Here is a 25,040-nt window from a genome sequence, read left to right on the forward strand (position 1 = left end):
TAACGAGGGGAAGGGAATGAATATGTGACCCTCTCGGTTAGAGAATGGCTGCTCACCTCATAAAGTGGCGTTAGTTGTGCTAACTGCATCGCCGGGGGTCGGGAGACAGGAGTACCAGTCAGGGCTCCTTGCTGGCTGCCTGGGGGGGGGCTGGGGAGACATCCGTGCCCGGCTTTTCCGGAGCAGCCCTGGGGCAGGGTGAGAGGCAGCGGCACAAGTTGCAGCCTGGGAAAGTTCTGCTGATACCCAGAAGGTTTGCCCAAAAGCTCTCAGCAGGAGCAGCACCCAGGGGCAGGCGATGAGAGTGAAACCCACAGTCATTGTGCCTCGGGAGAGGACTGGGCAGAGGCTGCCAAACCCCAAATGGGGGCCGTGGCTCCCTGTCCCCTCCCAGGAGAGAGCTCAAGGCCATGAAATCACCCTGCAACAAGCTATCCCTGAAGCCCCCGCAGCAGACAGGGCTGGGGCAGCTAACGGGCTGAGCAGACTCTGGGGGGGCAGAGCCAGCACAGCCCCCCTGGCCATGGGGGCTGACAGTGCTGCCGGGGATGCCCATGGGGCAGGGGATGCCCTTGGGGCAGGAACACCCGTGGGGAAGGGATGCCACGGGACAGGGGATGTCAATAGGGAGGGCAGATCCATGGGGCTGGGGATACCCGTGGAGGAGGGGGGTGCCATTGAGGCAGGGATAGCCATGGGGAGGAGACGCTCATGGGACAGGGGATGCCCAAGGTGGGGGATGCCCCTGGGGCCAGAGATGCCCGTGGGTCAGGGATAGCCGTGGGTCAGGGATGCCCACGGGACACCCGTGCCTGGCCCAGGATGGGGCAGGGGACCCGCTCGCGGGCGCAGCCTGCCCCCTGCTGGCGGGAGCGCCTGCAGGGCCGGGGGTTTGGGGTGCTGCAGGAGGGCCCCGGTCCCCTGGGGGACCCCAACGCCTTGGCCAGGGAGGGGTCCCCCATCCTGCACCCCCCCCCCCATTGCTGGGCTGTGGCCCATATGAGGTCACATGGTCCCAGTGGGACCCGGCTGTAGGGCTGGGGTGGGGGGGACGTGGATCTGGGGCCACACGGGGAGCCCCAGGGGGGCAGAAGGAGATGCCGACCATGGAGGCGATGAAAGGGCTGCCCTCAGCCGCCCCCCCCCCCACTAATCCACTTCACCCAAGGCAAGACCCAGCCAACAGCACCTTCCTGCCCCCAGCACCTTTGGGGGTGCCTCGGCCCCCCAGCAAGGTGCTGCAGGAAGGCTCTTGCCCCTGCAGCTACCAGGGGTCTCTGCTGTGGGGTGGCCCCTGGAAAGAGGCACAACCTGGGGCCAAACCCAGTCCCGTGCCAACTGTTCTCCTGGGTCTGGGGGGAGCCCAGCCGAGCTCCCCAGCTGCTGCAAGTACTGATTTGGAAGACACCCTGATCCCCCCAGCAGGTTTACACCACTCCGGGGCAGGGGCAGATGGCTCTCGGAGCTCCAGTAGGTGCTGTCCTCACCAGGAGCCATGTCCCACAGGTGGCAAGGAAGAAAGATGCGGTTTTGCAGCCCTCTTGCTGGATTTAATTAGCATTTGCAATTAGGAGAGGCAGCAGGGAAGATTTGGGGCTCCAGAGCAGCCGGGTTCCTGGTTCACCCCTGGCTGGAGCTGCCTCTCTGGGGCGTGCACTGGTGAGGCAGCAGGACACGAAAGCAAACCCAAGGTGAGCAGCGGGGAGAAGGGCAGGCAGGGAAGCAGCCCCGGAGTAAAAGTTTCCACAGTCCAGTGAACCCAAAACGGCAGGCGAGGGGCAGGGGAAGGACCAGCCCTCCCACCCTGAACCCCCTGCTGCAGGAGCTGGCGATGGCCAGCGTCCCCGTACGAGTGAGCAGCAGTGTTGTCCCCAACAGAGGTGGCATGAGGACAGGGGAAGAGTGGTGCTGGCAGAGAGCTCTGAAGTAGGACAGAGCACCTGAGCTGCCCCCACTCCCCCAGGGCCGACATGGCCTCCTACCCCAGCAGGAGGTTGTGCTATTTAAACACAGCGTCCCCAATTTCAGCGCGTTTCTCCCCAATGCTATGCACAAGTCCCCTCCCAGGGATGGTCCCATCCTTCTGACATTTTGACACTCCCCTCTCCCCTTACATCCAGCTGGCTTGGTGGAGCCCTCCAAGATATGCCACCCTTTGGGGCAGAAACTCCCACCGCCAGGGCCCCACACAACTCCTGCTGGGGGGACAGGGAAGTTGCCCTTTCCATTGTGGCTCAGCCCCACAGGCCGGGGCACCCTTCTGCCACACAATCTGCATTTAACCCTCTTCGCAGAAAGCCCCAGTTCCTGCCCGTGGCTGCCCTCTGCGTCCTCCTGCCAGTGCCTCTGGGGCTCAGGGCCAGGCCATACCCAGGCTCCTGCCCGGCTCCAGTGTGCATGACAGGACCAGACCCAGGGCTTCTCTCACCTAAAACACGAAGTAGAGCAGTAGCACATTTTTCAGTTCAGAGAGGGGAAAATAAACAAAGGAGCAAGGAAGTAGAAAGGAAGGGCAAGAGCTGTGATCAGAACCCCACTACCGAGTACGGGGCACAAGGTGGGGCCGTCTGGCACCAGAGAGAAGACTGTCATCAGAAACCCAAGGGGACGCGCAAAGCATTGGGCAGAAGCTCCCCTCTTCCCTAACCACAGCGGTGTCACGCTGCACCACAAACCCCAGAGACAGCCCAAGAGCCCCCTCATGCCTGCCTGCAGGCAGGGCTGACGAGAGGGGGTTGCTGGAGAAGTCCTTTGCTGCCGAGGAGCCAAAGCGGCAGGAGAGCAGACAGTCCAGGGCCAGCACGAGAGAAGAAACACCGGGTACCTCCTGCCAGGCTCTTACCCAGCCCTTCCTGCCAAGCCAGGGCAAGGACACTGCCAAACCGATTTCTTCCATTAACACGAGCGAAGAGGTGTTGGGAACAAAGAGCAACCCCGTGCACAGCACACAGCTGGACTCCACCAGAGCCAGGAGCGCTCGGACAGTGCCCGAGACATGGGCTTACAGACAGCGCCAGCACCGCACCAAGGAACTGACAGGGCCTGGCTAGAGTTTTGTGGGATTTTTATTTTTTTTTATTATTATTTTTGTGTGTTTTTTTTTTAATACAGGCTAGCGTTGTACCCTTTGCTAAAGCTGCTGATTCTGCCACATAAACTAGAACAGAAATTTCTCAGAAATTAAGTCGGTTCCCCTCCTTGTTAATGTCTGCCTCCCAACTGAACAACGGTCTGAATTTGAGAAAACATCCCCTGTACAAAAGTCTGACGTGCAGCTACACTGTTCGGACTGAGGAATGAAGAAGCCGAAAGTCCATTGAACATCAGATTTTTCCCTGTACAACGTGGCCTGATTTGGAGTTTGGTCCGAGGACAGCGAGTTAACCGTAGAGATCATCGTCATTGTCTTCACTGTACACGTTGCCCCCGCTGCCACCTCCTGTGCCTTGGCTGGGACCGGCGCCGCCCTGGTTACCTGACGGGAACCTGCGTGCAGCGGTGCAGAAGGGGAGAGAAGAGATGGTGTTCAAGCGCCTGCTCGCAGCTCAGCGCCATCCCCTCCCTCCACGCCAACACCCTGGTGCCAAGTAGGACAGGCAGGAGAAACGGGATGAAACCTCAGGGCAGGTCACGCAAAAGGCTCACGCGGCCACCACTTGTGTTAAAGGAGAAAGGTCTGATGGACTTCAGGAGCACTAACACAGCAGCTACAACCGAGCTGCAGCAGAGCCTACAGCCGCCACGTTGCTTACAGGCTGCTGTACGCACTGGGGAGAACAGGAACGCGCGGTGGAAGAGGGGTTTGTTACCCAGAATTCAGCAGAAAGCTGCCCCGGTGCTCTGCTCTGGGGCTGTCTGAGCCACGCTGCCCCCCCCCCCCACTCCCCCACAGTTACCTGAAGCTGCCAAAGCCACGGCTCTGCTGTAGAGTCTGTGCAAACATCTCGTATTTCCTGATGTCGTTGTCGCTGACGGAGCGGCGAGCGAAGCGCATGGCCTCCTCAAAGTGATCCCTGCGTATCTCGGGAACCGGGTCGTCCTCCTCCACCTCCTGCGGTGGCACAGAGGGCCCAGGTGAGCTGCACGCCCAAGCTCTGCCTCCTGACAGCCGCCCACAGCCTCCCTCCAGGCCAGCAGCCTCCAATGCCCACCAAGGCAGGGGCTGGAGAGGGGCGCTGCGGCAGACCGTGAGTCAGGGCTGCAGCAGGGGCCTTCTGAGCAACACTGACCACAAGGCACCTCAGGAGAGCCTCACCCTCCCACAAGATGAGAACAAAGTGCTCCAGCTCCACGTTCTACACCAGAGTCCACTCGTCCCCATCCAAGGATTACAGAAGAACACATCACACCTCAGTCGTGGGTAGAGGCAGGCTGCCTGTCTCACGAGCGGGGAAAGCTCAGGGTGCCCCACTCACCATGGCGGAAGGGTTGGTCTGCCTCTCACGTTCTCGCCTGATCTCACTCTCGATGGACTCGCGGATGGCCAGTTTGCAGGCACGCTGGCAAATTTCTGTCAGGTCGGCCCCCGAAAAGCCATTGGTCATCTTAGCTAGGAAATCCAGGTCAACATCCTAGTGGGGGGAAAAAAAGAAAAAGCAAAAGAGGCCTCACCTTAACACCTTACATCTTCAGGTGACAGAGAGGTGTCTTCGGAACCCATGGTACTAAGGTGCTGCCTTAACTCTGGCCAGTTTTGGAAAGATCACAGCTGTTATGGTTCTTGGTTTTGGGAAAAAACTTAACCACACATGAAGGCAGGCCACACCCTCCACATACCCAGCAAGAAGCCATGAAGAAGCTGTAAATGCCTCTGCACTTTTGGATTTAGGATACGATTTGCTCAGGTCTCAGCATTAGGAGTCAAATGAAACGCTGTCAGACTGGAAATGGAGATGGGGCACAGGCAGCCCAAGACAAATGACCTCCTCCTCCTCCTTTCCGCCAACTGACGGGGTAGTACTGCAACCCCCTTTGAAGCTTTCCCTCCCAACAGTACCTAAAAAGCTACGCTTGGCATAAAAAAGCTAGAACTCTCACTTTACTTCTGCTTTTCTGTTAACTATCAGTTGCATTATCACCTGCTCCCCAGGCAAGGGACACAGAGTTCAGCAACAATTAACTGCAATGGTCCTCTTCAATTTCCGTTTCCCACCCCCATGTTCTACATTTACTTTTCTTTCAGAGGACAAGAATCTTTCCCACCTTGCCATAACAGGCTTCCCTGTTCCCGCACCGTGGGCAGAACTCCACTACGTGACAAAGACCTGCTGTGCTTAACACACCGACACCCAGCTTCGTTGATAACTAGCCTCTGAGCTCAACCCACCCCCTACCCCTTCATTTCCACCCCTCAGGGACTGAAGGTTTCCCCGCTCTGTTCTGCGTGGAGCAGTGACCAGCCCTCTGCTCTAGCCCCAGCTTGTGAGGGGCACGTCCAGCACACAGCAAACCCAAGTCAGACGCAGTCAGGGTGCAGATCCTACCTTGGCAACTGGTGATTTTCTCAGGTTGGCCTTAAGAATAGCAACCCGGGACTTCTCGTCGGGCAGTGGGATGTAGATGAGTTGATCCAGGCGGCCGGGGCGCAAGATGGCTGGGTCAATGATGTCCGGCCTGTTGGTGGCACCGATGATGAAGACGTTCTTCTTGGTGGACATGCCGTCCATCTCCGTCAGGATCTGGTTGATGACACGGTCTGCAGCACCACCACCATCGCCAATATTCCCACCTCGAGCCTTTGCGATGGAGTCCAGCTCATCAAAGAAGAGAACACAAGGGGCTGCTTGGCGGGCCTGAAAAACGCAAATGGGAACAAGTAGTCCATGTTAATACCACCAGGCGAGGAGCACGCTGATGTCACACTAAGCCTACCCTACCATTAAAGCAGCTCAGAGGCGTACCAGAGCACCACTGCCGCAAGGAGAGCTTGGAGGAGCTGCTCCGTAACAGTCTCCTGCCACACAAACCCTCAATTTAATTCTCCTGAACAAGCAGCTGAATTTCCCCCAAAGCTGGGAGCATTGTGAACCAGGCAGAAAAGTGGTAACTCCAATGACTAGAGGGAAAGCCAGAGTCAATCTGCCTCGACCAGAACTCTCCCTGCAAGATCTCGGAACATCAACTGGTTATTTAGGCACCCAAGCATCAGTAGGCAAGATATATCCAATGGAAGGGGGAAACCCAGACGTTGTCTTCAGCTACCTAATGGGTAGTTATAGGGAAAAGGGAGCCAGATCTTTCTTCGAGGTGTGCAGTGAAAGGATGAAAGACCACAGGTACAAACAGTTGCAAACAAAATTCCAATTAGAAATAAGGAAAAAAGAAATTCTTCAAGAGAGCTCAAAACACCAGCACTCAGGCCCAGAGAGGTCAGAGATTCTCCACCCTTCACACATCAGAACACGAGGCTCTAAGCAACCTGATCAAACCTCCAAGTTATCTCCCTGCTCTGGACAAACACCTGGACCAGATGGCCTCTGAGGTTCCCTGCCAACCAAAATTTTTCACTCCCACTCTCCTTCCAACTTTGTTTCATCAGCACCTTCCCTCATCACAAGAGTGAGGATTTCCTGGATAAGCCACGCAGATACCTTCTGGGACAGGAGGTGACACTACCTACAGGGGAGCTTGGGCAGTAGGAGTGAGCTCCTTTCTAAGCCATGTATATTGCAGGACAAGAACCCATTTTAAAATCTGTAGATGGCGACGGCTAATGAGGTGTCAAGGTAAGTTTTCAGGCATGGAGAGGATATCTATGCCATCCTAATGCTAGCCTCACTGTTAAGGCACTGGGGTATCTATCATCCTATAACAACAGATGCAAATTACAGCTGGAGAAAACAGTTTAAATAGCTATGTTGCTGAAGAGCATTAATTTCCTAACATCAGGAAAGCAGCCCCTGCTCTCTGTGCAAGCGGGGAAAACACAAAAGACACAAGCAAGAATGAGGCCCATAAGACAGACGCAGCGGAGACAAAGTTCTGAGGGTACCTCAGCACAAACATAGCACAGGCAGCAGAAGAAAGACCTACCTTGTCAAAGATCTCGCGCACGTTGGCTTCAGACTCGCCAAACCACATGGTGAGCAATTCCGGCCCCTTGATGGAAATGAAGTTTGCCTGGCATTCATTGGCAATGGCTTTGGCCAGCAGCGTCTTACCACAACCAGGTGGCCCATAGAACAGAACCCCTTTTGATGGGGTCATACCAAATTTGAGGAACTTGTCTGGATGCTCCACAGGATACTGAAGGAGAACAAAAACAAACAAAAACCTCTCGTGAACACGAGAACAGGCCTGTACCTTAGAGTCACAAAATAGTTTGGGTGAGAAGGGACCTTCAAAGATCATCTAGACTAACCCCCCTGCCATGGGCAGGGACATCTTTTACTAGATCAGTTTTGTTTCTCCTCCTACCAGAAACACTACCTGAGATTTCTGGTGGGTTAAACCCAAGATCCTACCTGCTCAGTGCCACTGGAGTTTTTAAATGGACACTGGTTTGAAAAGCACCACAGCTAAACTGGAAAGCTGCCTTAAACAACCTCTTTACCTCTAAGGACTCAGTACTGGTACAGGTAGTTTTCCAGCACACTTAACCTCAACTTCACTCTGCCCTGCAGAAGCAAAAGGGAACAGCTCATTATCTAACCTATCTGCTCTGCTCTCCAGAGGCAGGCAAAGTGCCTGATGTGAGCATTTATCCTCAGCAATGAGGTCAGAGATAGGTGACGATTTTAACATCAGAAAATTAGATTATTTTATTCACAGACAGGATGTTTCTACAGTGCCAACAGAATGCAGGGACATATCAAAGCCAAACCATCCCAATGCAGGCACCAGAAGTTTCCACAGACGATTCAAGACTTTTTGCCCCAGCCTCTCCCTCCATAGAAGGCTTCACAATTACTTCTCACCTGTCCCTAGGCTAACTCTGATGGAAAGCCCTTCAGAGGCTCTCTGTATGAGAATCTTCATCCACCTTCTGGCATATAAAGCCACCACGTAAGAAGATTCTCAGCAGTGGTTCCGCTGCTGGTCTCCACTTACGAGAAGCAGAACTGCTGCTCCTTCTGCATGTAGCACAACACCCACCCAAGATGACACTGTACACTCAGCTAAGGAAAGCCTAACGCTGCTTCCCAGCACCTTCCTCTCCAAGTTCACTAAGATGGAACAGCATGGTATTTTTAGTCCATTACAAGCAATACCACTAAAACCTCTGCATTTACCCTGTTCACAGCCTAGACGAGAATCTGAAGAAGTTCTGGATTTTGTTATGATAATTATTTTTCAAGCCTACTAGGCAAAAAATCTGTTGGAAACCCCTACCTGTACAAGCTCCTGGAGTTCTCTCTTTACATCTTCTAGACCACCAATGTCTTCCCAGGTAACTTGTGGCACCTCCACCACAGTCTCCCGAAGAGCAGAAGGGTTGCTCTGGCTCAGAGCCCACTATCATTAGAAGAAATGGCATTATAGTAATTCTAACACATTATGTTCACACGCTTCAGATAAGCAATTAGACATTGCACCCAAAAGAAAGAGTAGCACTTCTGCATTACCCTGAAGTCATCCATGGTCACAGCCAGCGAATTCATCACTTCAGCATCAATGGTTTCATCTTCCAGGTCTATGAGATCCATCTTCTTTCTGATAGCCTGAAGAGCAGCTTCTGAGCAAAGAGCAGCCAAGTCAGCACCAACATGGCCATGGGTCTCGTTTGCCACCTGAAAGCAGAGCACTGACTATGACTCACAGGGATACAAGCAAGCGATCTGCAAGGGCAATGCATACTCCGGTCACTCACTGGCAGGTGCAACAAAGCTCTGGAGGACAGGAACATCAGTGCTTTGCTGAGGATTCAAGACAAGTGCTACCACATATTTAACAAGCAAAGACAATGCTGTTCCACCTCCTACTTGAAATCAAAGCTGCAACTGGAATTCAGATCGTGTGCAGGAAGATAACCCTGAGGACTGCAGTTCTTCATTCAGGACAGAGATTACAGGAATCATCCAGTTTACACGTGGTGTCCAGTGTCACCACAGTGCTCACCCAGCTCTCTGTGAGCAGTTTCAAGCTTGCTTTACTTTTAAAGAGAACGTCACAGCAAACAAACCCAGGAGGACAGTGGCAAGATGCTTCCAGACTGGACCGATGTGCATTTGTTTTGCTGGCCATTCTTAACTAGTGAGTGAGGACTTTTGGTCACTGGTAAACTAGTCAGAAGGAAGCCCAGAGATCACACATTTCACCCAGTTTCATGCTGTCCTAAATGAGCAACTACATTTATGCAATCAAGCCTTAACAACAACTCTTCCACTGCAAAGAGCATCAGGAATGCCTGTCTGCAGAGACAGGCTTTCCTAATAGCACGCTACTCACCTGTTCCAGATCCACATCATCAGCCAGTTTCATATTTTTCGTGTGGATCTGCAGGATCTCCAGGCGCCCCGTGGCATCTGGGATACCGATATCTACCTCTCTGTCAAAACGACCTGGGCAGTACAAAACATATGGTGAGCTGCTGATTCTGAGAAACAGAGGAGCTGCAGTTGCTGCCTTCCTCTGACTGACAACATGAAGACAAGCCACACACATGTACAATTTCAGAAAATGCCAGAGCTTTGGGTTTCTCTGCAGCATCTATCAGCACAGTAGCAGTCAGATCAGAGAAGGAGGAAAAGCTTTAGCCATTTAGGGAAAGGGAGACTACTGTATTAACGGGAGTTCAAGATTATATGACACAGAGGATTGCTGTTTAGTAACTTTTTCTGAATCTCATTTATAGGAAAATATGCTTCCCCAAACCAACATACCACGAGACATTTTTGTTTATTTCTACCTTTGTGTATTCACCACAAGAGTCCGCAAATACTGAGAGACTTAATTTTTCAGAACTTTCGCAGCAGTACTCGAGTGGTGAAAAACATGAGTTGCCCCAGTATGTGGAGAGGCAGGAAACCTAGGTATTACTGCAATATTAAGTAAGGTGCTTACCATTTGCCTCTAGCCATAACAGTGCATTCAAACGCCTCGCTACACATTTAAGAGGCCATTTTCCCCTGCACACTTGACTGGTTTGCTATTACAGACTTTACCAACTGGTCATACACCAGACATTCTTTCACACTGCAAAGTGTCAAAAACCTGAATCTCAGAAACTACCGACTTCTCATCAATAAAAGAAAGAGAAATCAGACAATTCAGAGCCTTCTGCAACCTAAGGCATGAACATCCCCTTAAGCATTTACTCCTTCAGTGTGTCCTGAAATAGCTTCTCTATTAAGAAGCTAGCACACTTTTCCACTTCAAAGTACTTTTTTATTTCTGCAAGTTCTAACCTAATATGGCACAGAAAAATGATACCAAAGGCTGGAAGCCTAGAAATGAATTTCAAACAAGCAGCTGGAGACAAGTCAATAGTTTATGCAACACACAGAAGATGTTTAGTATTAATTTCTGCTCAATCCTTCCAAAGCCCCTGAAGCACAGCCTGTAACAAAGTATGTGATATACAAAAAAGAGACTGCAATCATGGTTACCAAATCGCCTGAGTGCTGGGTCAATGCTGTTAGGTCTATTGGTAGCTGCCATAACGATCACGTGTGCTCTCTGTTTCAGTCCATCCATAAGAGTCAACAGCTGAGACACTATGCGACGTTCCACCTCTCCATGTGTCTACAGAGGGAGAAAGCAGTGGTTAGGCTCCACAATGCAGCACAGGAGCTAGTACTGCACCAGAGCGGACAGATACAACAGCCACAAGCTGTTAAGAAACATCGTGAACTATATCTGATTCTTCTCATGTCCAGCTGAAATCAGGTGTTAAGTTAGATACTGCTTTAGCCTGTAATCAAATGCAGAGATTCAGGACAGCTGCTACCAAAAAGCATGTACTCCTTTACCTTCTACAGGCTTTCTTTACCTTCTCTCTCTTAGGAGCAATGGCATCCAGTTCATCAATGAAGATGATAGCAGGAGCGTTCTTCTCTGCTTCTTCAAAGGCTTTCCTGAGGTTGCTCTCAGACTCACCAGCCAGCTTGCTCATGATCTCAGGACCTGAAAAATAGCAGCACTGTGGCACCCGGAAGAGAGGCAGCTGGCCCCATGACATGCAGCTGATTTTTTTAGTACAATGTTCACATGGCACAATCTATATTTCACGCCAAAGCAAATACTATCACCCGAGTTCACTAAATTTGCAGCTGAACAGGGAAGAACAGCATGAAGTATTACTTTCTATGATTTCTCTGGTGTTTTCACTTTAACAGAATGCAGCGCTAGTCAATGAGCTACCTTTAGCTGTCTCTTTCCTTACCCTAATTTCACACTTGGTGAGCTTCTCTGTAATGTACCACCACACACTGTTAATGCCAGTCCTAGCTTGCAAGAGAAGCAATCAAATTATATGGTGATGAATTATCAGGTTAGGGAAGGAAAAAGCTCTAATATATTGAAGCTGCCTTTAGCTTACATTACACAGCTAAAGGTAAATTACATTTACCTCTGTAAGATCCTGTAAATGAGTTTGAAAAAAGCCAACAAAACAAAACAAAACCAAACCAAAAACCCAAACCCCATCTCCTCTCAAAGAATAAATAAAAAAAGAATGTGTAAGCACATCAATCCCAGAAGGAAGAACAGCATTCCCCTGAGATCTCCTACAATTGCTGAACACTAGTACAGGCTTACAGATTTATTCTAGTTTTTACAGATTTTTCCACCGTGCTGATGGGAGTGGTAATGAAGAGAAAGTATGCTTCTAGAAGATCCAAAGAAAAGAAACCCGACCCTCAAGAGTGCAAAGCTGTGAGCTGACTGAAGCACATCAGCTGCAGAGCCACTGGTGTGGGCAGGTACTAAGAGTGTTTCATTACAGGTAGCTCACCAGTTCATACCAGCTCTGTCTACAACACTGCCTGCAGCTCCAGGCTTGGGACCAGCAGACAGACAACGCATCACTAACTCTGACAACGCTATTTTTATTATGCAATAGAAGTACAAGTGTCTAAAGTAACGGCTGGCTCATTAGCATTCAGTGACAGCTTCCACACACTTTAGGAAGTATATGACAAGGGCGACATATGGTTAAAACCAGCCCATTTACATCTGATATCTTGAGATACAAAGCAAGTCACTTCCCTACTACTGGTCACTGCTACGCTGTGCTATACACTCCTTTGCTACTGCCTTCATGGGTCTATGTGATCAAAATCAGAAAAGAAAAGCAGCACTTGTAAATGTGTTCAGTTATTCCAGCACCGACTGTAAAATGGGACAGAAAAGCTTTAAGGAAAATTCAGAATTTGGTCCTTACTGAACACAAACCAGTAACAATCTCAACTGCTACAGGTGAGAGTTATCAATAGGAGGTTCTACCACTTGTAGCTAAGTCCCAAGGTACTCATTATAGCTTTCACAAAAGTTCCTCCCAATTAGTTATGTGAAACAAAACGGGTCTTGTGCTTTACTTGAGGGGAAGAGAAATCCACAGCAGACCAGCTTCTTTTCTGAATGGAACATGGTGGCAGCAACAGAAGTGTCCTGCACCCATATACTTAGAATAACCTCAGCACTTCACTCCCAGCTCTGCCCTCACCCACATAAATGAACATCCAGCCAGACCTGTGTCCTGTGTCGCAAAGCTGTCTTGCAACCACCCTGCTACAACACAATCAAACGTCAGGGATGTGCCACTACAGGTCCTTCCACAGAAATGGCCTCCAAGTGTCCCCAGAGGCACACTTGAAGGAGGTAAGGAAGGATGTCAGGGAGACAATGTGGCTCTACAAGCCCTATTAATACCGTTAATTATGCTAAGACGGATGAATGAGCACACAGCAGTTCTGGGGGCAGAGCAGCCACAAAACTTACCATTGATCAGGAAGAAGAAAGCCCCCGTTTCATTGGCCACCGCTCGGGCAATCAGTGTTTTACCAGTGCCAGGAGGACCGTACAGCAGGATTCCACGTGGAGGCTGAGGACAAAGGCAAGGGACGTAGGTGGTGAGCTAGTATCTGAATGCCTAAGTAGCTTCACAGTGAAATTGTATATACTTGATAAAGCCAGTCCGAAATTGCGATGCAATCTCATGCAACAGCTCTCATCCCAGCATTGCTATCAACACCCTTACTACTTTGCATGAGACACAAACAGAAACCTTGCCAGTAACTGACAGCGCTGATTCAAAGCATCACTCTGCTTTACAAGTTGCCAGTACTTTAATCTGTGTCCAGACACATAAGGAAATAGTTTCCTAACACCAGCATTAAAAAACCTGCACAAATAACTTATTGCCTCCACCAGTGCCTCATAAACCTCTGGTATCAAGAGTCGTCTGCAAGAATAAGCCCACTGATCCAGCTGGTGCACACGGGGACTCACCTTCACCCCTATTGCCTTGAAGAGTGCAGGATGTCGGAGGGGAAGTTCCACCATCTCTTTGATTTGAGCCAGCTGTTTCCGGCAGCCACCAATGTCATCATAGCCCACTTCATTCAGTGACTCCTCTTCATCCTATCCGGAAGGAAATACATTGAACATTTGAGTGAGAACAATAGTTCCAACAACCCCGCCCAGTCTACAGAAGCCAGGAATCTGGGTTTTTGCTCATTGCTGTTTCTTTGCTGTCTTGAGATTCTCACTTTTAAGTCTTCCTGTTGTCTTCGACAATTGTTTCTTAGGTCTGTCTTCCCAGACATAGAGAGGGAATTGCCTGCACGTAACTAGACCTCACTGAAGCCCACCCTCTTGCATGACAGCCTCTGCTGCCAGGTTCTGTACAGACTCTAGCACAAAACAAGCTCTGTGACCCTCTGATGTGGCTAACAGATAGCAATAGACAATGAAGCTCAGTATAAAATATACTTATTCCTTATACTGTAAGTGGTATCTAAAACTACTTGACATACTCTAGCTATCATACGACATCAAAAGACATCAGATGTAGTGATGTCTTTTGGGATTGTCTCAAATTAACAGAGAATGTTAAGATCCAGACATGCGGATAAGATCAACTGTAACCAGCAATTCCAGTACAGCTCTACAGTATCCATTCATTTGGCTGTCCACATCTCTACTGGCCTTAGTTAACATTGGGCCACACCAAAACAATAAAATAACACAGCGTGGAACCTCAGAGGTGCTCAGTCCAAGACCCACAAACAAGAACTACTACCTCAAGCAGGTCACTCAGGGTCTGGCCCTATCAAGCACTGAAGGTCTCCAGGTTTGGAGATTCCTGTCTTCTCTGGGCCCTGCTCCACAGTTGGGGGAAACCTTTTTCCTAGTATCTACTGGGAATTTCTCTAGATCCAGCTTATGCCACCACCTCTAGTCCTGTCGCTGGGCACAGCTCTCAGAAGAGCCTGGTCATCTACCCCTGCCCATCAGGCAGTTGTCAGTAAGCCTGCGCCTTTGCCTGCCCTTCTCCAAGCTGCAACATCCCACTCTCCCAGCCCCTACGCATTCATTCTGACCTCCAGCTCCTTATCATTTTGGTGGCCTTGGCTGAACTTGCTCCTGTCTGTCTCTGCTGTGTTCTGAAGAGCCCAAACTGGACTCACGGGGTGCCCAGATGCAGTCTCACAAGTGTCACATATATAGAGGTGAATTTTTAAGAAGGCAGCCAACTACAAACCAGCACCCACACAGATTTGCAGGTAGTAAAAAGGCACTTACTTTACGAAGTACGCAACCACCTTAGCTCATTTATCTGAGATTTCCTACCCTGTAACAGTAAGGTGGCCAAGACCTGACAGACAAGCCACTCAGGCTGCCTCAAGCTTGGGACACTCAAGGCTAGGCACCTTAAGGGACTGGGGAAATTTTTTTTAAAGTCAACCCTTTTGGGATTTCAAATTTCTCACTGAAAAAGCACTAACTGCTTTCTTTTCACGTGGCATGAAATCTAGCAACATTGTAAGCTCTTCCTGCTATCGATCAAGGGAACTTTGAAATTAAAAGGTGCATCTAAGTCCAGCATGAGATATCTGGAAGCAGATGCAAAACCAACTGCTGCCAAAGTATGGCATCTCGTCAGCAAACCTACACACTGGTGCCATCTCAGCATATGAGGAAGGACACTGGAAGTATATTTCTCTGACTACCTTCATCAGCAGTTCACCTCCCAAAACCGGCATTTCTCACCATTACATTCAATACACAAAATGTCAAAACAGGAACTGCCAACACTGCTGCTCTCAAGCACTATCACAGAAAAGGATTTCAGACAGAGAAGATTCAGTAGGAGGACAGCGTGGCAGGATTCTGCTCACCTCTCGTTTGATAGGCTCTCCTTCACAATGGATCACCGTGTCTGGAGCCACTATGCAGTATGGACTTGGATCCGTCTCCACCACTTTGAACTCAACTGCACGCATTCCTCCACGCACCAGGAAGATGTCACCTGTAAAACCCCACACTTCAGTAGCCTGCTGCAACCAATGTCTGCAAAATGTCGACCCTTGTACTACCAGCAGCCCCACAGGACAAGGAAGTGGGTTATGTAGGTATACACTGCTGGCATTTGTAACACTGCTCTGCATTTTAAACTCCAGAGCTATATGTACTGTGACTGCCCAAGGACCGTTTAGATCCGCAGCAATTAAAGTTCTCAAATTTCACCCAGTAACAAACAGCAAACAAAACCAGCAAACAATAGAAAAGAATACCCTGCCTAAATGCAAAACACAATGGCAAGGAATCACATTGCTTCTCCATTCAGTTTCGATTTAGCATTTCTAAAACAGACAAAAAGATCTAACTTAATAAAAATTCATTTAAGTTATTATAACTAGCTGTTACTAGTTATAACTGGTTGTCAGAATAATATATCATACTGCACTACGACTCCTGGCTAAACTGGGCTACAGAAGCCGTATTTGTGTTTATACTGTATCAGGACCTATTTGTTCCAGCAGAAGTGCTACTAGCACAACTCCAAAAGTGCATTTGGTTTTCTACACACTCTCCCAATTATTAAATTACTCTGAGGAAGTGAATTTAGTCAGGGTGCCAGCTGGTATACCCAACCAATTGATTAATATGCAAGCAATTCCCCAATTCCATCAAGTGGTAGCAACTTAGTTTAATGAGATTTTTCTCCTGAGTTCTACCTGAGCCTTTTCTGATGGCTCTCCCATCTCATGTAGCAAAAAAACACAGGAGAACTATCAAGCTGCTCTGCCAGCCAGCAGCAGTAAACATCCTTTCTTCTGAAGATTAGGAAAAATTAAATCAGCACAAGCAAAATTTAACTCTACCGATGTCAGTCTAATGCTTCACAGAGATCTGTGCAAGCTTCTAGAAGTTCTCTTTATTCAGTCTCAGGACCAGCTCACACTCGCTGCCATCAAGACTTCAATAACAGGCAGTATTACCTTTCCTGATGGGTCTGTATGCTTCCAGAAAGTATGGCTTGAGATAGACCTCAAACAGATTCCCCGTGATCCCTTCGACTGTGTCATCAATTGGCAGCACATGGATACGTTTGCCGTATTTCACATCTGGGCAAGGCTGGATGCTGCAACAGAAGAAAACTCCAGTTAGCCACATCACACTGGATGTACACATGAGTCTGGAAAAGGCAGTGATGCCCCTTCCCAGGCCAGCACAGATGCCCGAAAGGACCCTCCAAAACCCTGGTGAGACTTCCCACCTGCATAAGAACATTTCAATGCTGACATAAAGAGCTAGTCTTCACAACACACACTTCCCTTCACTCCTCTCAGCCCTGTCCAAGACCACTGGGGAGTTTCATACTTTCCTCCTACCCCCTGCTCTTCTGTAGCTTGTTTCAACAAGCTACTGCTGAACCAGCTGCAAGGGAAAGGGAGCTGGGGGAAACTCTTTATTCCTTCCTCTCTCTAACTTACTACAGAAACCAGAGCCGCTGTTGCTGACAGCTCTGACTCTGAGCAAAGGCCCTCATGGTACCAACCAGGGGTAACCAGCTTGCAGACAGGTCTCTGTCAGCCCCATTTTGTGGAGGCTGACACTTAGGTTGAAGTCTGAAGGCCCCCTCCACCTTTTTAAATAAACACTACAGTTATTATTTTGCAGTGTAGGACAACACCCTACTGTAGCGATAGCTCAGAGCATGAAGCTGTGGCAGAAAGCTCAAACTGGCTTTGCCAGCTAAGAAAAGCCTACGTGGAACTGCAGCTGAGCACGCAAGTTTTCATACGTGACTTTGCTCGAGACTTAACAGATTCTTTTACCACATGCTTTACAGAGAGGACATGGCAGAAAGGTAAAGGAAAAGACAGACTGCCTCAGAAGGAAAACAGCTGACAGACCACTAGCAGGAAGCAACCAGTGCATGAATCTGGATTTTGGCAGAAACCAGGCCACAGAAAGTAACACAATAAGCAGTTAAACATCAGCAAGAAAAACTTCCAGGGCAAGAGGTGTAAAAATTCTCTGACCCTCGCAACAAAGCTAAGACAATTGGTAACATATTTGGAAGGCTGAGAACCCCTACAGACACAGTCCCTGCAGAGAAGGGGAGAGCACAGGCTGAGCTGTCACGCTAGAAACTACTCAACAGTAATCTCATACCAGGTTAAAGTAAGGATTCACCTTGATTTTAAATCCAGAGACTGGCTCAAAGCACTGGTCTGTTCTAACTACAACGGTGTCTTAAGACTTGCATTTTCTAGTGGTAGAGTGATGGGTGAAACAGCCTCATTCCTCTCCTCTACAAAGTTTGTATGAAATATATTTTGCATTTCAAGATTATTCCAGGCATCACTCCAGGAATTCTAGAGTCAAAAACCAGTATCCGATTTTCCCAGAACATACGGGATATTCCAGATTAGGAAGATGCTCAGGAGGAGCAGCTGTTAGTCCTCCCATATTTAAGCCTGCAAATTAGCATTTTTATGTTTAAGAAATGCTCATGTGCTTCCCCCCCGCTGCACTCCCCTCACAGAATGGAATATGTCTCCTGTAAGCAGAGATGTATACTGCAAAGCTTTCCCAGTACTTTCTGCAAGTGTTGCACAACAAAATCCCAGCAATGCTTTCTAAGCATTGCTAATTTTAAAATTATTTTCATAACAAAAATCGGAATGTAAACATCCCTTGGGGATTTTTAATCTTGCTATTTGACTGCTTCATGTTTTTGTCACTCATTTCTAGCAAGTTTTTAACTTCTGTTCGCCATAGGGCAGCTTAGATACTACTTGATCAATTACAACGTTGTTTAATGCCTTCCACAGTTAACACTGTGGACGTTAAAAACTTACACAAAAAAAATTTGCAAGTTCACTTGAACACATAGATTTGGGAATACAACTGTGACAACAGTGGGATAAATGAACCACTCAATTTAATGACTGGACCTGGTCTCGTGAAGGTCCTGAAGAGACTTCACGAATCTTTAGCATAATTTTTTAGTATTAATCTCAATATGCATACAGCCAGAAACAAATGCACAAATAAACCAAGATCCCTGATCGTGAAAACATTTCTGAGATCTCCTCTGGAAGACTAAGAATACTTCCTGCAAACCCTGCCTCTGCTACTGACTCAACCAATTCAGGGCCAGCTCACAAATTATTTAGGCAACCCAGGGATATGCCAACAGTTAGCAAACGAGTCCTCACCTGATCACGTCACCCAGGCGCACTCTCAGGTTGTTGCGGACAACCCTATTCATGCGAATCTTCTCATCTGAGCAGGTATCATCTGACAGGACAATGCAGACTGCTTCTCTCCTCTTCTTTCCTTTCAGCAGGACAGTGTCTCCTCTGAACAGCTGCAATTCGTCCATTTTTGCCTGTAAACAGTAACAGCATTAGAACAAGCTTTTGATAAAACAAGAACTCGAACATTTGAAGGAGGGTTACTTGACTTTGCAGAATTACATCTTGGAAGTGATACACTAAATCCACAAGGACAGAGGCTCCCACCACGCTGGTCAAGAGCTAATCCTGAAGCCCAACTGAATCCTAGAAATCTGAGAATCAAAACACATTTTATCATGGAAGAGTGTTAGGAAACAAGACAACCCTCCCTCACTCATAACAGTGCGCAGCTTCTGACACAAATGCTTAGATTCATGTTGCAAAGTTACATTCCAAGTTAATACACAGCAACAACTTGCAAATTACCAGACTAAACGCTTTGCTTTCATAGATGACGCACCTGGGACAGTGACACAACACTGTTGTCTTCATTGATGGCTTCATCCACAATTAACCGATTGGGCCTGTTCTTCTGCTTCAGAATAGCAGTTGATAAGTCATCCGCTTTAGAACTGGTGAAGAAAACAGGAGTTACGAGTCTGAGTGATACTGCTCCCCCTTTTCCTGTCACTCCCTGTTTTCAGCTCCATTTTCTATAGGTTTCTTTGTTGTCTTGTCTTTTAGAAATTATACTTGTTTGTAAGACAAAGAAGAACATTTTTCCCAGGTACTAGTTGCAGGAGCTCAAAGCACAATGTTTTCTGTCAGTAAATGTAACTCCTTTACTAGCCTCAAATGAAACCAGCTATGAAGCTACCTACGAAAAGAAGTGGTCTGTGAGATGTTGCTGACTGTAAGATGTTTCACCTAAAAGAATTAGTCTGACTCATCTGAAATTACATGTAACCACTGCCACCGAAACAAAAGTTCAAGTCTATTTGGTGTCAAATCCCAGATAAATAGAGGAATTAATGGACAATGCTGCAGCTTCCCTGACAGGAAGAGTTGTAAGACTTTACCCTGTCAAGGCCTATTAGTTAAACCTAGCAAGCCAGTAGAAATATTCAAGTGCTCATGAAAAATGGGGTTTTCTTTTTAGGATATAAGCACCTTTCCATAGTACCTTCACAGGAGTCATTGCAGCTCTAGCCCACTACACCACAAGAAATACAACAGATAATTCATTTGCCTTGATCAAGTGGAGCAAATGAAATGGCAAAAAAAATGGAAGAAACACAGACTAAGTAATTTCCCTCAAAAACTAATACAGCAAGTAATTCACTCCATGAAAGAAGCATGAATTTGAACCATCTTATTCCCGAGGAGCTTCTGGAAGCTGTACATTAGCCAGCCACAACAGTGGCAGACTGTTGTAACTTCCCTTGGTGGGCACCCGAGTACTTTCTCAAAGTATTCCAGGTGTGCCAGTGTCAAAGGTCTGAACACAAAACTTTGCATAGTCTGGTTTTATTCTGACAAAGAAAATAAAATAAAGTCTTCCTTTGTTGTAAGCGAGCGGCAAGCACTGGCAAAGAGTAGGAGGCTTTGCGGACAACGGTGCTGGCCGCACACTTGGGCTCTGTTTCGCTCTTTTAGGGACAAAATAACCAGAAGAAATCAAACCTTGAGTGGAAGTGGCAGAGCAAGCAGCTACACAGCATGAACGCAGACTGTGGCAGCAGTGCGTCACTTGGCACGCTCGCTGCATTTTTAAAAGTACATCAGAGAGGCGTGACATACCTACAGTGTGATGTTACCCAAGGTCCCCTGCCCCTCATGATGGAGGTTTTTCCAAGACAGACTATGTGGTATTGGCTCCTTTCTCTGATACTTTAAAGGGGAACAATACCAAGCAAGCCTATGAGGGCAGCCAGCTTGTTTCCAAGAGGTTTTCAAGCTTCACATAAGCCCTGGTAACATAGGAAACATGTTGGAAATGAGATACAACATTATTTTAAGTGAACAAAAGGAGGAGTTGTAAAACATGTCTTTCCTGGACTGCCAGCACCAGGAAAGTAGTGTTTCTCCTCTCTTCATTAAAGAGTGCAATAGGTAAGAAATCAACATCCACCCCTTTCAATGACCATGAGAGATGTTACAGCTCCATTCTCTGAACCCAAAAAGACACAAGAAAGGCTGCTGGATACATCCTGGAAGAAGCTCATTAATTCCTTCTTCAACCTAAAATGGGGTCTTGGTAGAGTCCTAAAAGGTCCAGGATTTCCAGGAAAACTAAGAAAGCAATAAGAAAACTGAACCAGTAAGTTGTCAGGTCAGGCAGGATCTTATAGTTAAAAGAGAGGATAAAACCAACAACCTACTGGTAAGGACCTTCTCTCAGCATTAGCTCTTGGACACTCAAAATTAATTTAGCAGGTAGATTTTAAAACTTGAGCTAGGAGACATCAGAAAGAAACAATACTCCTATTTAGCCTGTTCAAAGTGTGAATGTAACTCATACTCCTCCGCACATGAGATGTGGATCCAAAGGCCTTTTGATAAGAAACCGCTGCCAGACTTTGGCTACATAAACTGTCACTGAAACTGAGTGTCTGTCCCTCGGGATGCAGAGACTGCCATGCAGCCTAAAAACTAGTCTGGCACACCAGATAAAAATAAATGGAAGAGGAACTGGGCAGCAAGTGGAAGCTTTTGGACCAAAACTGTCAATAAAGCAAAAGCTGTATAAATATGTAAAGTTCAGATCCTTCCCAACACACAGCAGCGCTGAAGAGCACAGCAAGAGGTCCACTTGGTTCTGCTGAACGTGAGAAAAAAGTTCCAGTACTGAAGAACTGAATCTACAGTTTCCTAAGAAGGAAGGGAGGGCTGGATCAATGTTGTCAGTACATTACTGCACTTAAAGTAATCGAAAAGCTTGAAGGCATTAAAAAGGAACAAGGGTCTCCATGAAATAGCATGCAGACATTTAAATGTGCAGGGTCAGCTTCAGTTATCTGACCTGACAGTTCTGCAGCCAAAGAACAAAGGTGTTAGCAAAATTACATGTCAGCTACACAGGAGAGTGATGTTATTTCTCCTACAGACAAGGGTAAGGACTTTGAGAGACAAGCACTACCCATCGTCCAGTAGCAATTTAGAGTATTATTATCATCACCATTTGCCCTCATTGTGTCTCTCCTGGGGGTTCCTCATGCTGTAACTGAGATGACAGAGCAGAATATGTCTGTGCACCTCAACGATGCTCAGACAATCCCTGACATCTGTGCATCAGAGAGCCTGAACTGAAAATACCAAGCAGGAAAGCCTAAGGCATGGGTTGGGGCTCTCTCCTGCCAACTTTCCTAGGCATGCTGGTAAACTTCAGCAAAGGGTAGGACAGACAGCTGACCGAGGTAATTTTTAAAGCTCCTCAACGAGTTTCCCATCAGAGAGAGCCTGGTACAAATCCTCTAGATCGACTCCCCTACTCACCCCTTTTGTCAGCTCCCTCACACATTTTCCCTCTCGCTCCTTTCTTTCACTGACTCAACAAAGAGACAAACTGAGCACAAAACGTAGCTTTAGAGCTGTTTTGGAATCAAAAGGAAATTCAATGCCTGCATCAAGCCTGCCCCTAGACAGAGGCCAGAAGTGAGGACATAATCCTCATCACAGCTAATGGCCAAACTTGCATATAAAGCCCAAGACATCAATAAAATTGAAGCAAATACGTACTGTCCCTAAAGACCAACAATAAATGGGTTCCCAGTTTCCATCCTTCGTCCCCTTTTCTCTCTCAGTAAGGCAATTCAACAGCCCCATTTGACACAGGGAAGCGGGGAGGGGAGCAGGGGACTTTTTAGAACTCACATCACTTTATCGTTTTTCTGTGTGTCAGAGGTCCCCTCATTCAGCATGTGATAATGCCCAGAGGCTACGAATTACAGTGGACCATATGAAGAGTGAGAGCAGAAAGTAATTACCAATTAGTGATTCTTCTGAAAATTACTACCGACCTCCAAAGCTCCCCTGAAACTAAGGAAATAAGTTGCTCCTGCAAGTCTCTGCTAAAAATACAGCGGAAAGGCACTGACTCAAACTGATTCCAGCTGCAGAAATGAAAGTGAAAACAGCCATGCCTTCTGTATGCTAGCGTGCCTTTTTATCAATATCCTCATGAACTTGCTTCCCAGATCAAACCTGTCAGCGGTTTGTTACCACCTTGAACATTCATGTTACAGACTGAACCGGTAGGTATTAAAAAAAAAAAAAAATCCATGAAACATTTTATCCATTGAAGCAAACGAGATGATTGCAGCTACTAACTGGAACAGCACATGACAACCAAGCGGTGAGTTCATACTCGTGCTCAAGGTGCCAAGTTCTCAAACACTGTTTCAGACAGGCAGGCACACGAAAATGAGAATCCCTTCTGAAACCACAGTCTCTTAGACTTGCCATGCTACTCTCTATGCTAAAGCTCAATTCAGCAAGATGGCTGCCAACAGCACTGACCCAAAAACGGCAACTAAAAAGTAACTGTCTTCCAGTTGCAGAGTAACTTTTGTTGATTCCTACATGGTGAAAATAACTCTGCTAAAGTAGACATTTCTTTTTAAAGACACTGTTCACCTCGCTCAGCTGCAAAATACGCCTCATACGCCCACTTCCATCACAAGCTCTACCACGGACACTGAATTCTTGGCACACCTTGCTGGAACTGACTCAGTAGGGCTCAGCAGGTCTGAATTTCAGGATTTGCAAAAGAAAAGGAGAACATAAACAACAGACACTAAAGGGACTGAAAGTGCCTCTGGCAAGGCCAAAAAGTCAATTCAAGTATTCTTCGATTTGGGAAATTTATCTTTTGGTTCGATTTTTACTCCCCTCAATGGGTGCAATGAAGTAGCTTGAGCACGTGGGCTGGGAGCCAAGAGACCACTATTACTGAACTCATTTTTGAGGAGCACGAAAGATGATCCTCAGCCTGGAACTGAAAAGAGAGTGAGGCAAGACACCGGAGACGAAAATATAGCCGATTGCCTCAGCTGCCACAGAGGCCAGCCGGGCACAACATGTCTACCTCTGCTAATGCCAAGTCACTTGCCAGCCCCGGCCCGCTGCGAGGAGGAGGCCGGCACATGCCTTTTCCCCTCCTCGCTGCCCCGCCAGCCGCTCCGGGGCCCGGAAGACAAAGCGCTCCCTGGCTGAGGCCTAGTCCAGGCGGGACGGCCCGGGCCGCGCCGGGGCACGGCAGACAGGCGGCCCCGGGCCGCGGGCCGGGGCACGGCCCGAGCCCAGCGGGAGGCCCGGGCCCGGGCAGGCCTCGCCCACCCCCCAATGACTCGACACTTCCTAGGGAGGCCCAGCCCGGGGCGGGAGGGGGGGGTAGCGGCGGTGCGCAGGGAGCGGCCCATCCCCCTCCCGGCACCGTCTCCGCCTCCTCAGGGCCTGCATGACACAGCGGGATCGCTGGACGGATCGGGCCCGCCGCCGGTCCCAGCCCCGGCCGCGCCGCGCTGAGGTAAGCCAGGCTAGGCCGGGCCGGGCCCAGCGCCGCCGAAGCGGCGCCCAGGCCGCGGCCTGCCGGCGGGCGGCCCGCACTTACTCGGATCCCGATGCCATGGTGCTAGGGGGGAAGGGGCGAGGGGAGGCGGGCGGTGGCGGCTCCTCAGGGCGGGCGGCGGCAGCGGGCGGCGGGCCTCGGGCAGGCTGGCGGTGGCGGCGGCTCGGGAGGCTTCGCGCTGACTGAACCTCAGAGCCGACTCATCGGACGGGGGAGCTCCGCTCCGCTCCGCTCCGCCCCGCCCCGCGCCGCCTCGCCTGCCTAGCAACAGCGTGCGCTGACCAATCGGAAATTCCGCCGGGCCAGCGCCTCAGCCAATGGGAGAGGGGGAAGGGAGGGAAGGAGAAAAAAAAACGGTCGCTCTGCGTCCTCCGCCCCGCCCCTCTCCTTTTCCCTTCCCAACCGTCACGAGCCGAGCGCTACACCCGTCAGCCAATCGCAGCGCCGCCCCTGCCGTGGCCGTTCCACCGGGCAACACCGGCCGGGCAGCCAATGGCAAAAATCCACCAACGGGAAAATCCGGGCGGGAAGTCCCGCCCCGAGGGCCATTTCCTCTCGCTATTGGCTAACACCCGGGGAAAGGGAAACGGGCGGCAGAGTTGCAGCCAATCAGAAGGGGCGGGAGGCGGGTGCTCGTGGAGCCGCGCTGTGCGCTGGGCACGCCCGGGCTCAGCCGGCGCGGCTGCGCGCCGGGGCAGCGGCGGGAGGGCGCTCCGGGGGGGTCATTCCCTCGGGTGAAGGGGTGTGGGGGGACCCGGCCCTTCCCCTCCACCCAAACACACCCGCGTCCGTTTTCCCCCATGTATTTACGGTTTAGTGGGGTTTTCTTGTCTCTG

The 25,040-nt window shown here is 49.1% G+C and overlaps 1 protein-coding gene across 1 annotated transcript; it reads right to left on the minus strand.

Moving 5' to 3' along the window:
• Positions 1-3,047: 3,047 nt before the first annotated feature.
• Positions 3,048-24,434, minus strand: VCP (valosin containing protein). The gene is made up of 17 exons (XM_068424163.1): positions 24,247-24,434; positions 19,156-19,267; positions 18,615-18,787; positions 16,386-16,528; positions 15,282-15,412; positions 13,390-13,521; positions 12,880-12,982; positions 10,931-11,064; positions 10,548-10,683; positions 9,388-9,500; positions 8,565-8,729; positions 8,332-8,454; positions 7,033-7,245; positions 5,484-5,792; positions 4,416-4,571; positions 3,897-4,051; positions 3,048-3,486 (listed from the first exon to the last, which is right to left on the minus strand). Exons 1-17 carry the CDS (start codon positions 24,261-24,263, stop codon positions 3,381-3,383), a joined length of 2,421 nt encoding a protein of 806 aa, XP_068280264.1. The 5' UTR covers positions 24,264-24,434; the 3' UTR covers positions 3,048-3,380.
• Between the last annotated feature and the right edge of the window lie 606 nt (positions 24,435-25,040).

This window comes from Nyctibius grandis, chromosome Z, assembly GCF_013368605.1.
Source record: "Nyctibius grandis isolate bNycGra1 chromosome Z, bNycGra1.pri, whole genome shotgun sequence".
In the NCBI taxonomy this organism is placed as follows: domain Eukaryota; kingdom Metazoa; phylum Chordata; class Aves; order Nyctibiiformes; family Nyctibiidae; genus Nyctibius; species Nyctibius grandis.

What these genes read in the sequence shown, in the direction of transcription:
- VCP (XM_068424163.1), bottom strand. An exon ending in TTGCTCCTAAGAGAGAGAAG is followed by an intron (nt 10,684 to 10,930) that starts GTAAAGAAAGCC and finishes CTCCCTCTGTAG; the next exon opens with ACACATGGAGAGGTGGAACG. An exon ending in CGTGGCTTTGGCAGCTTCAG is followed by an intron (nt 3,487 to 3,896) that starts GTAACTGTGGGG and finishes CGCTGCACGCAG; the next exon opens with GTTCCCGTCAGGTAACCAGG.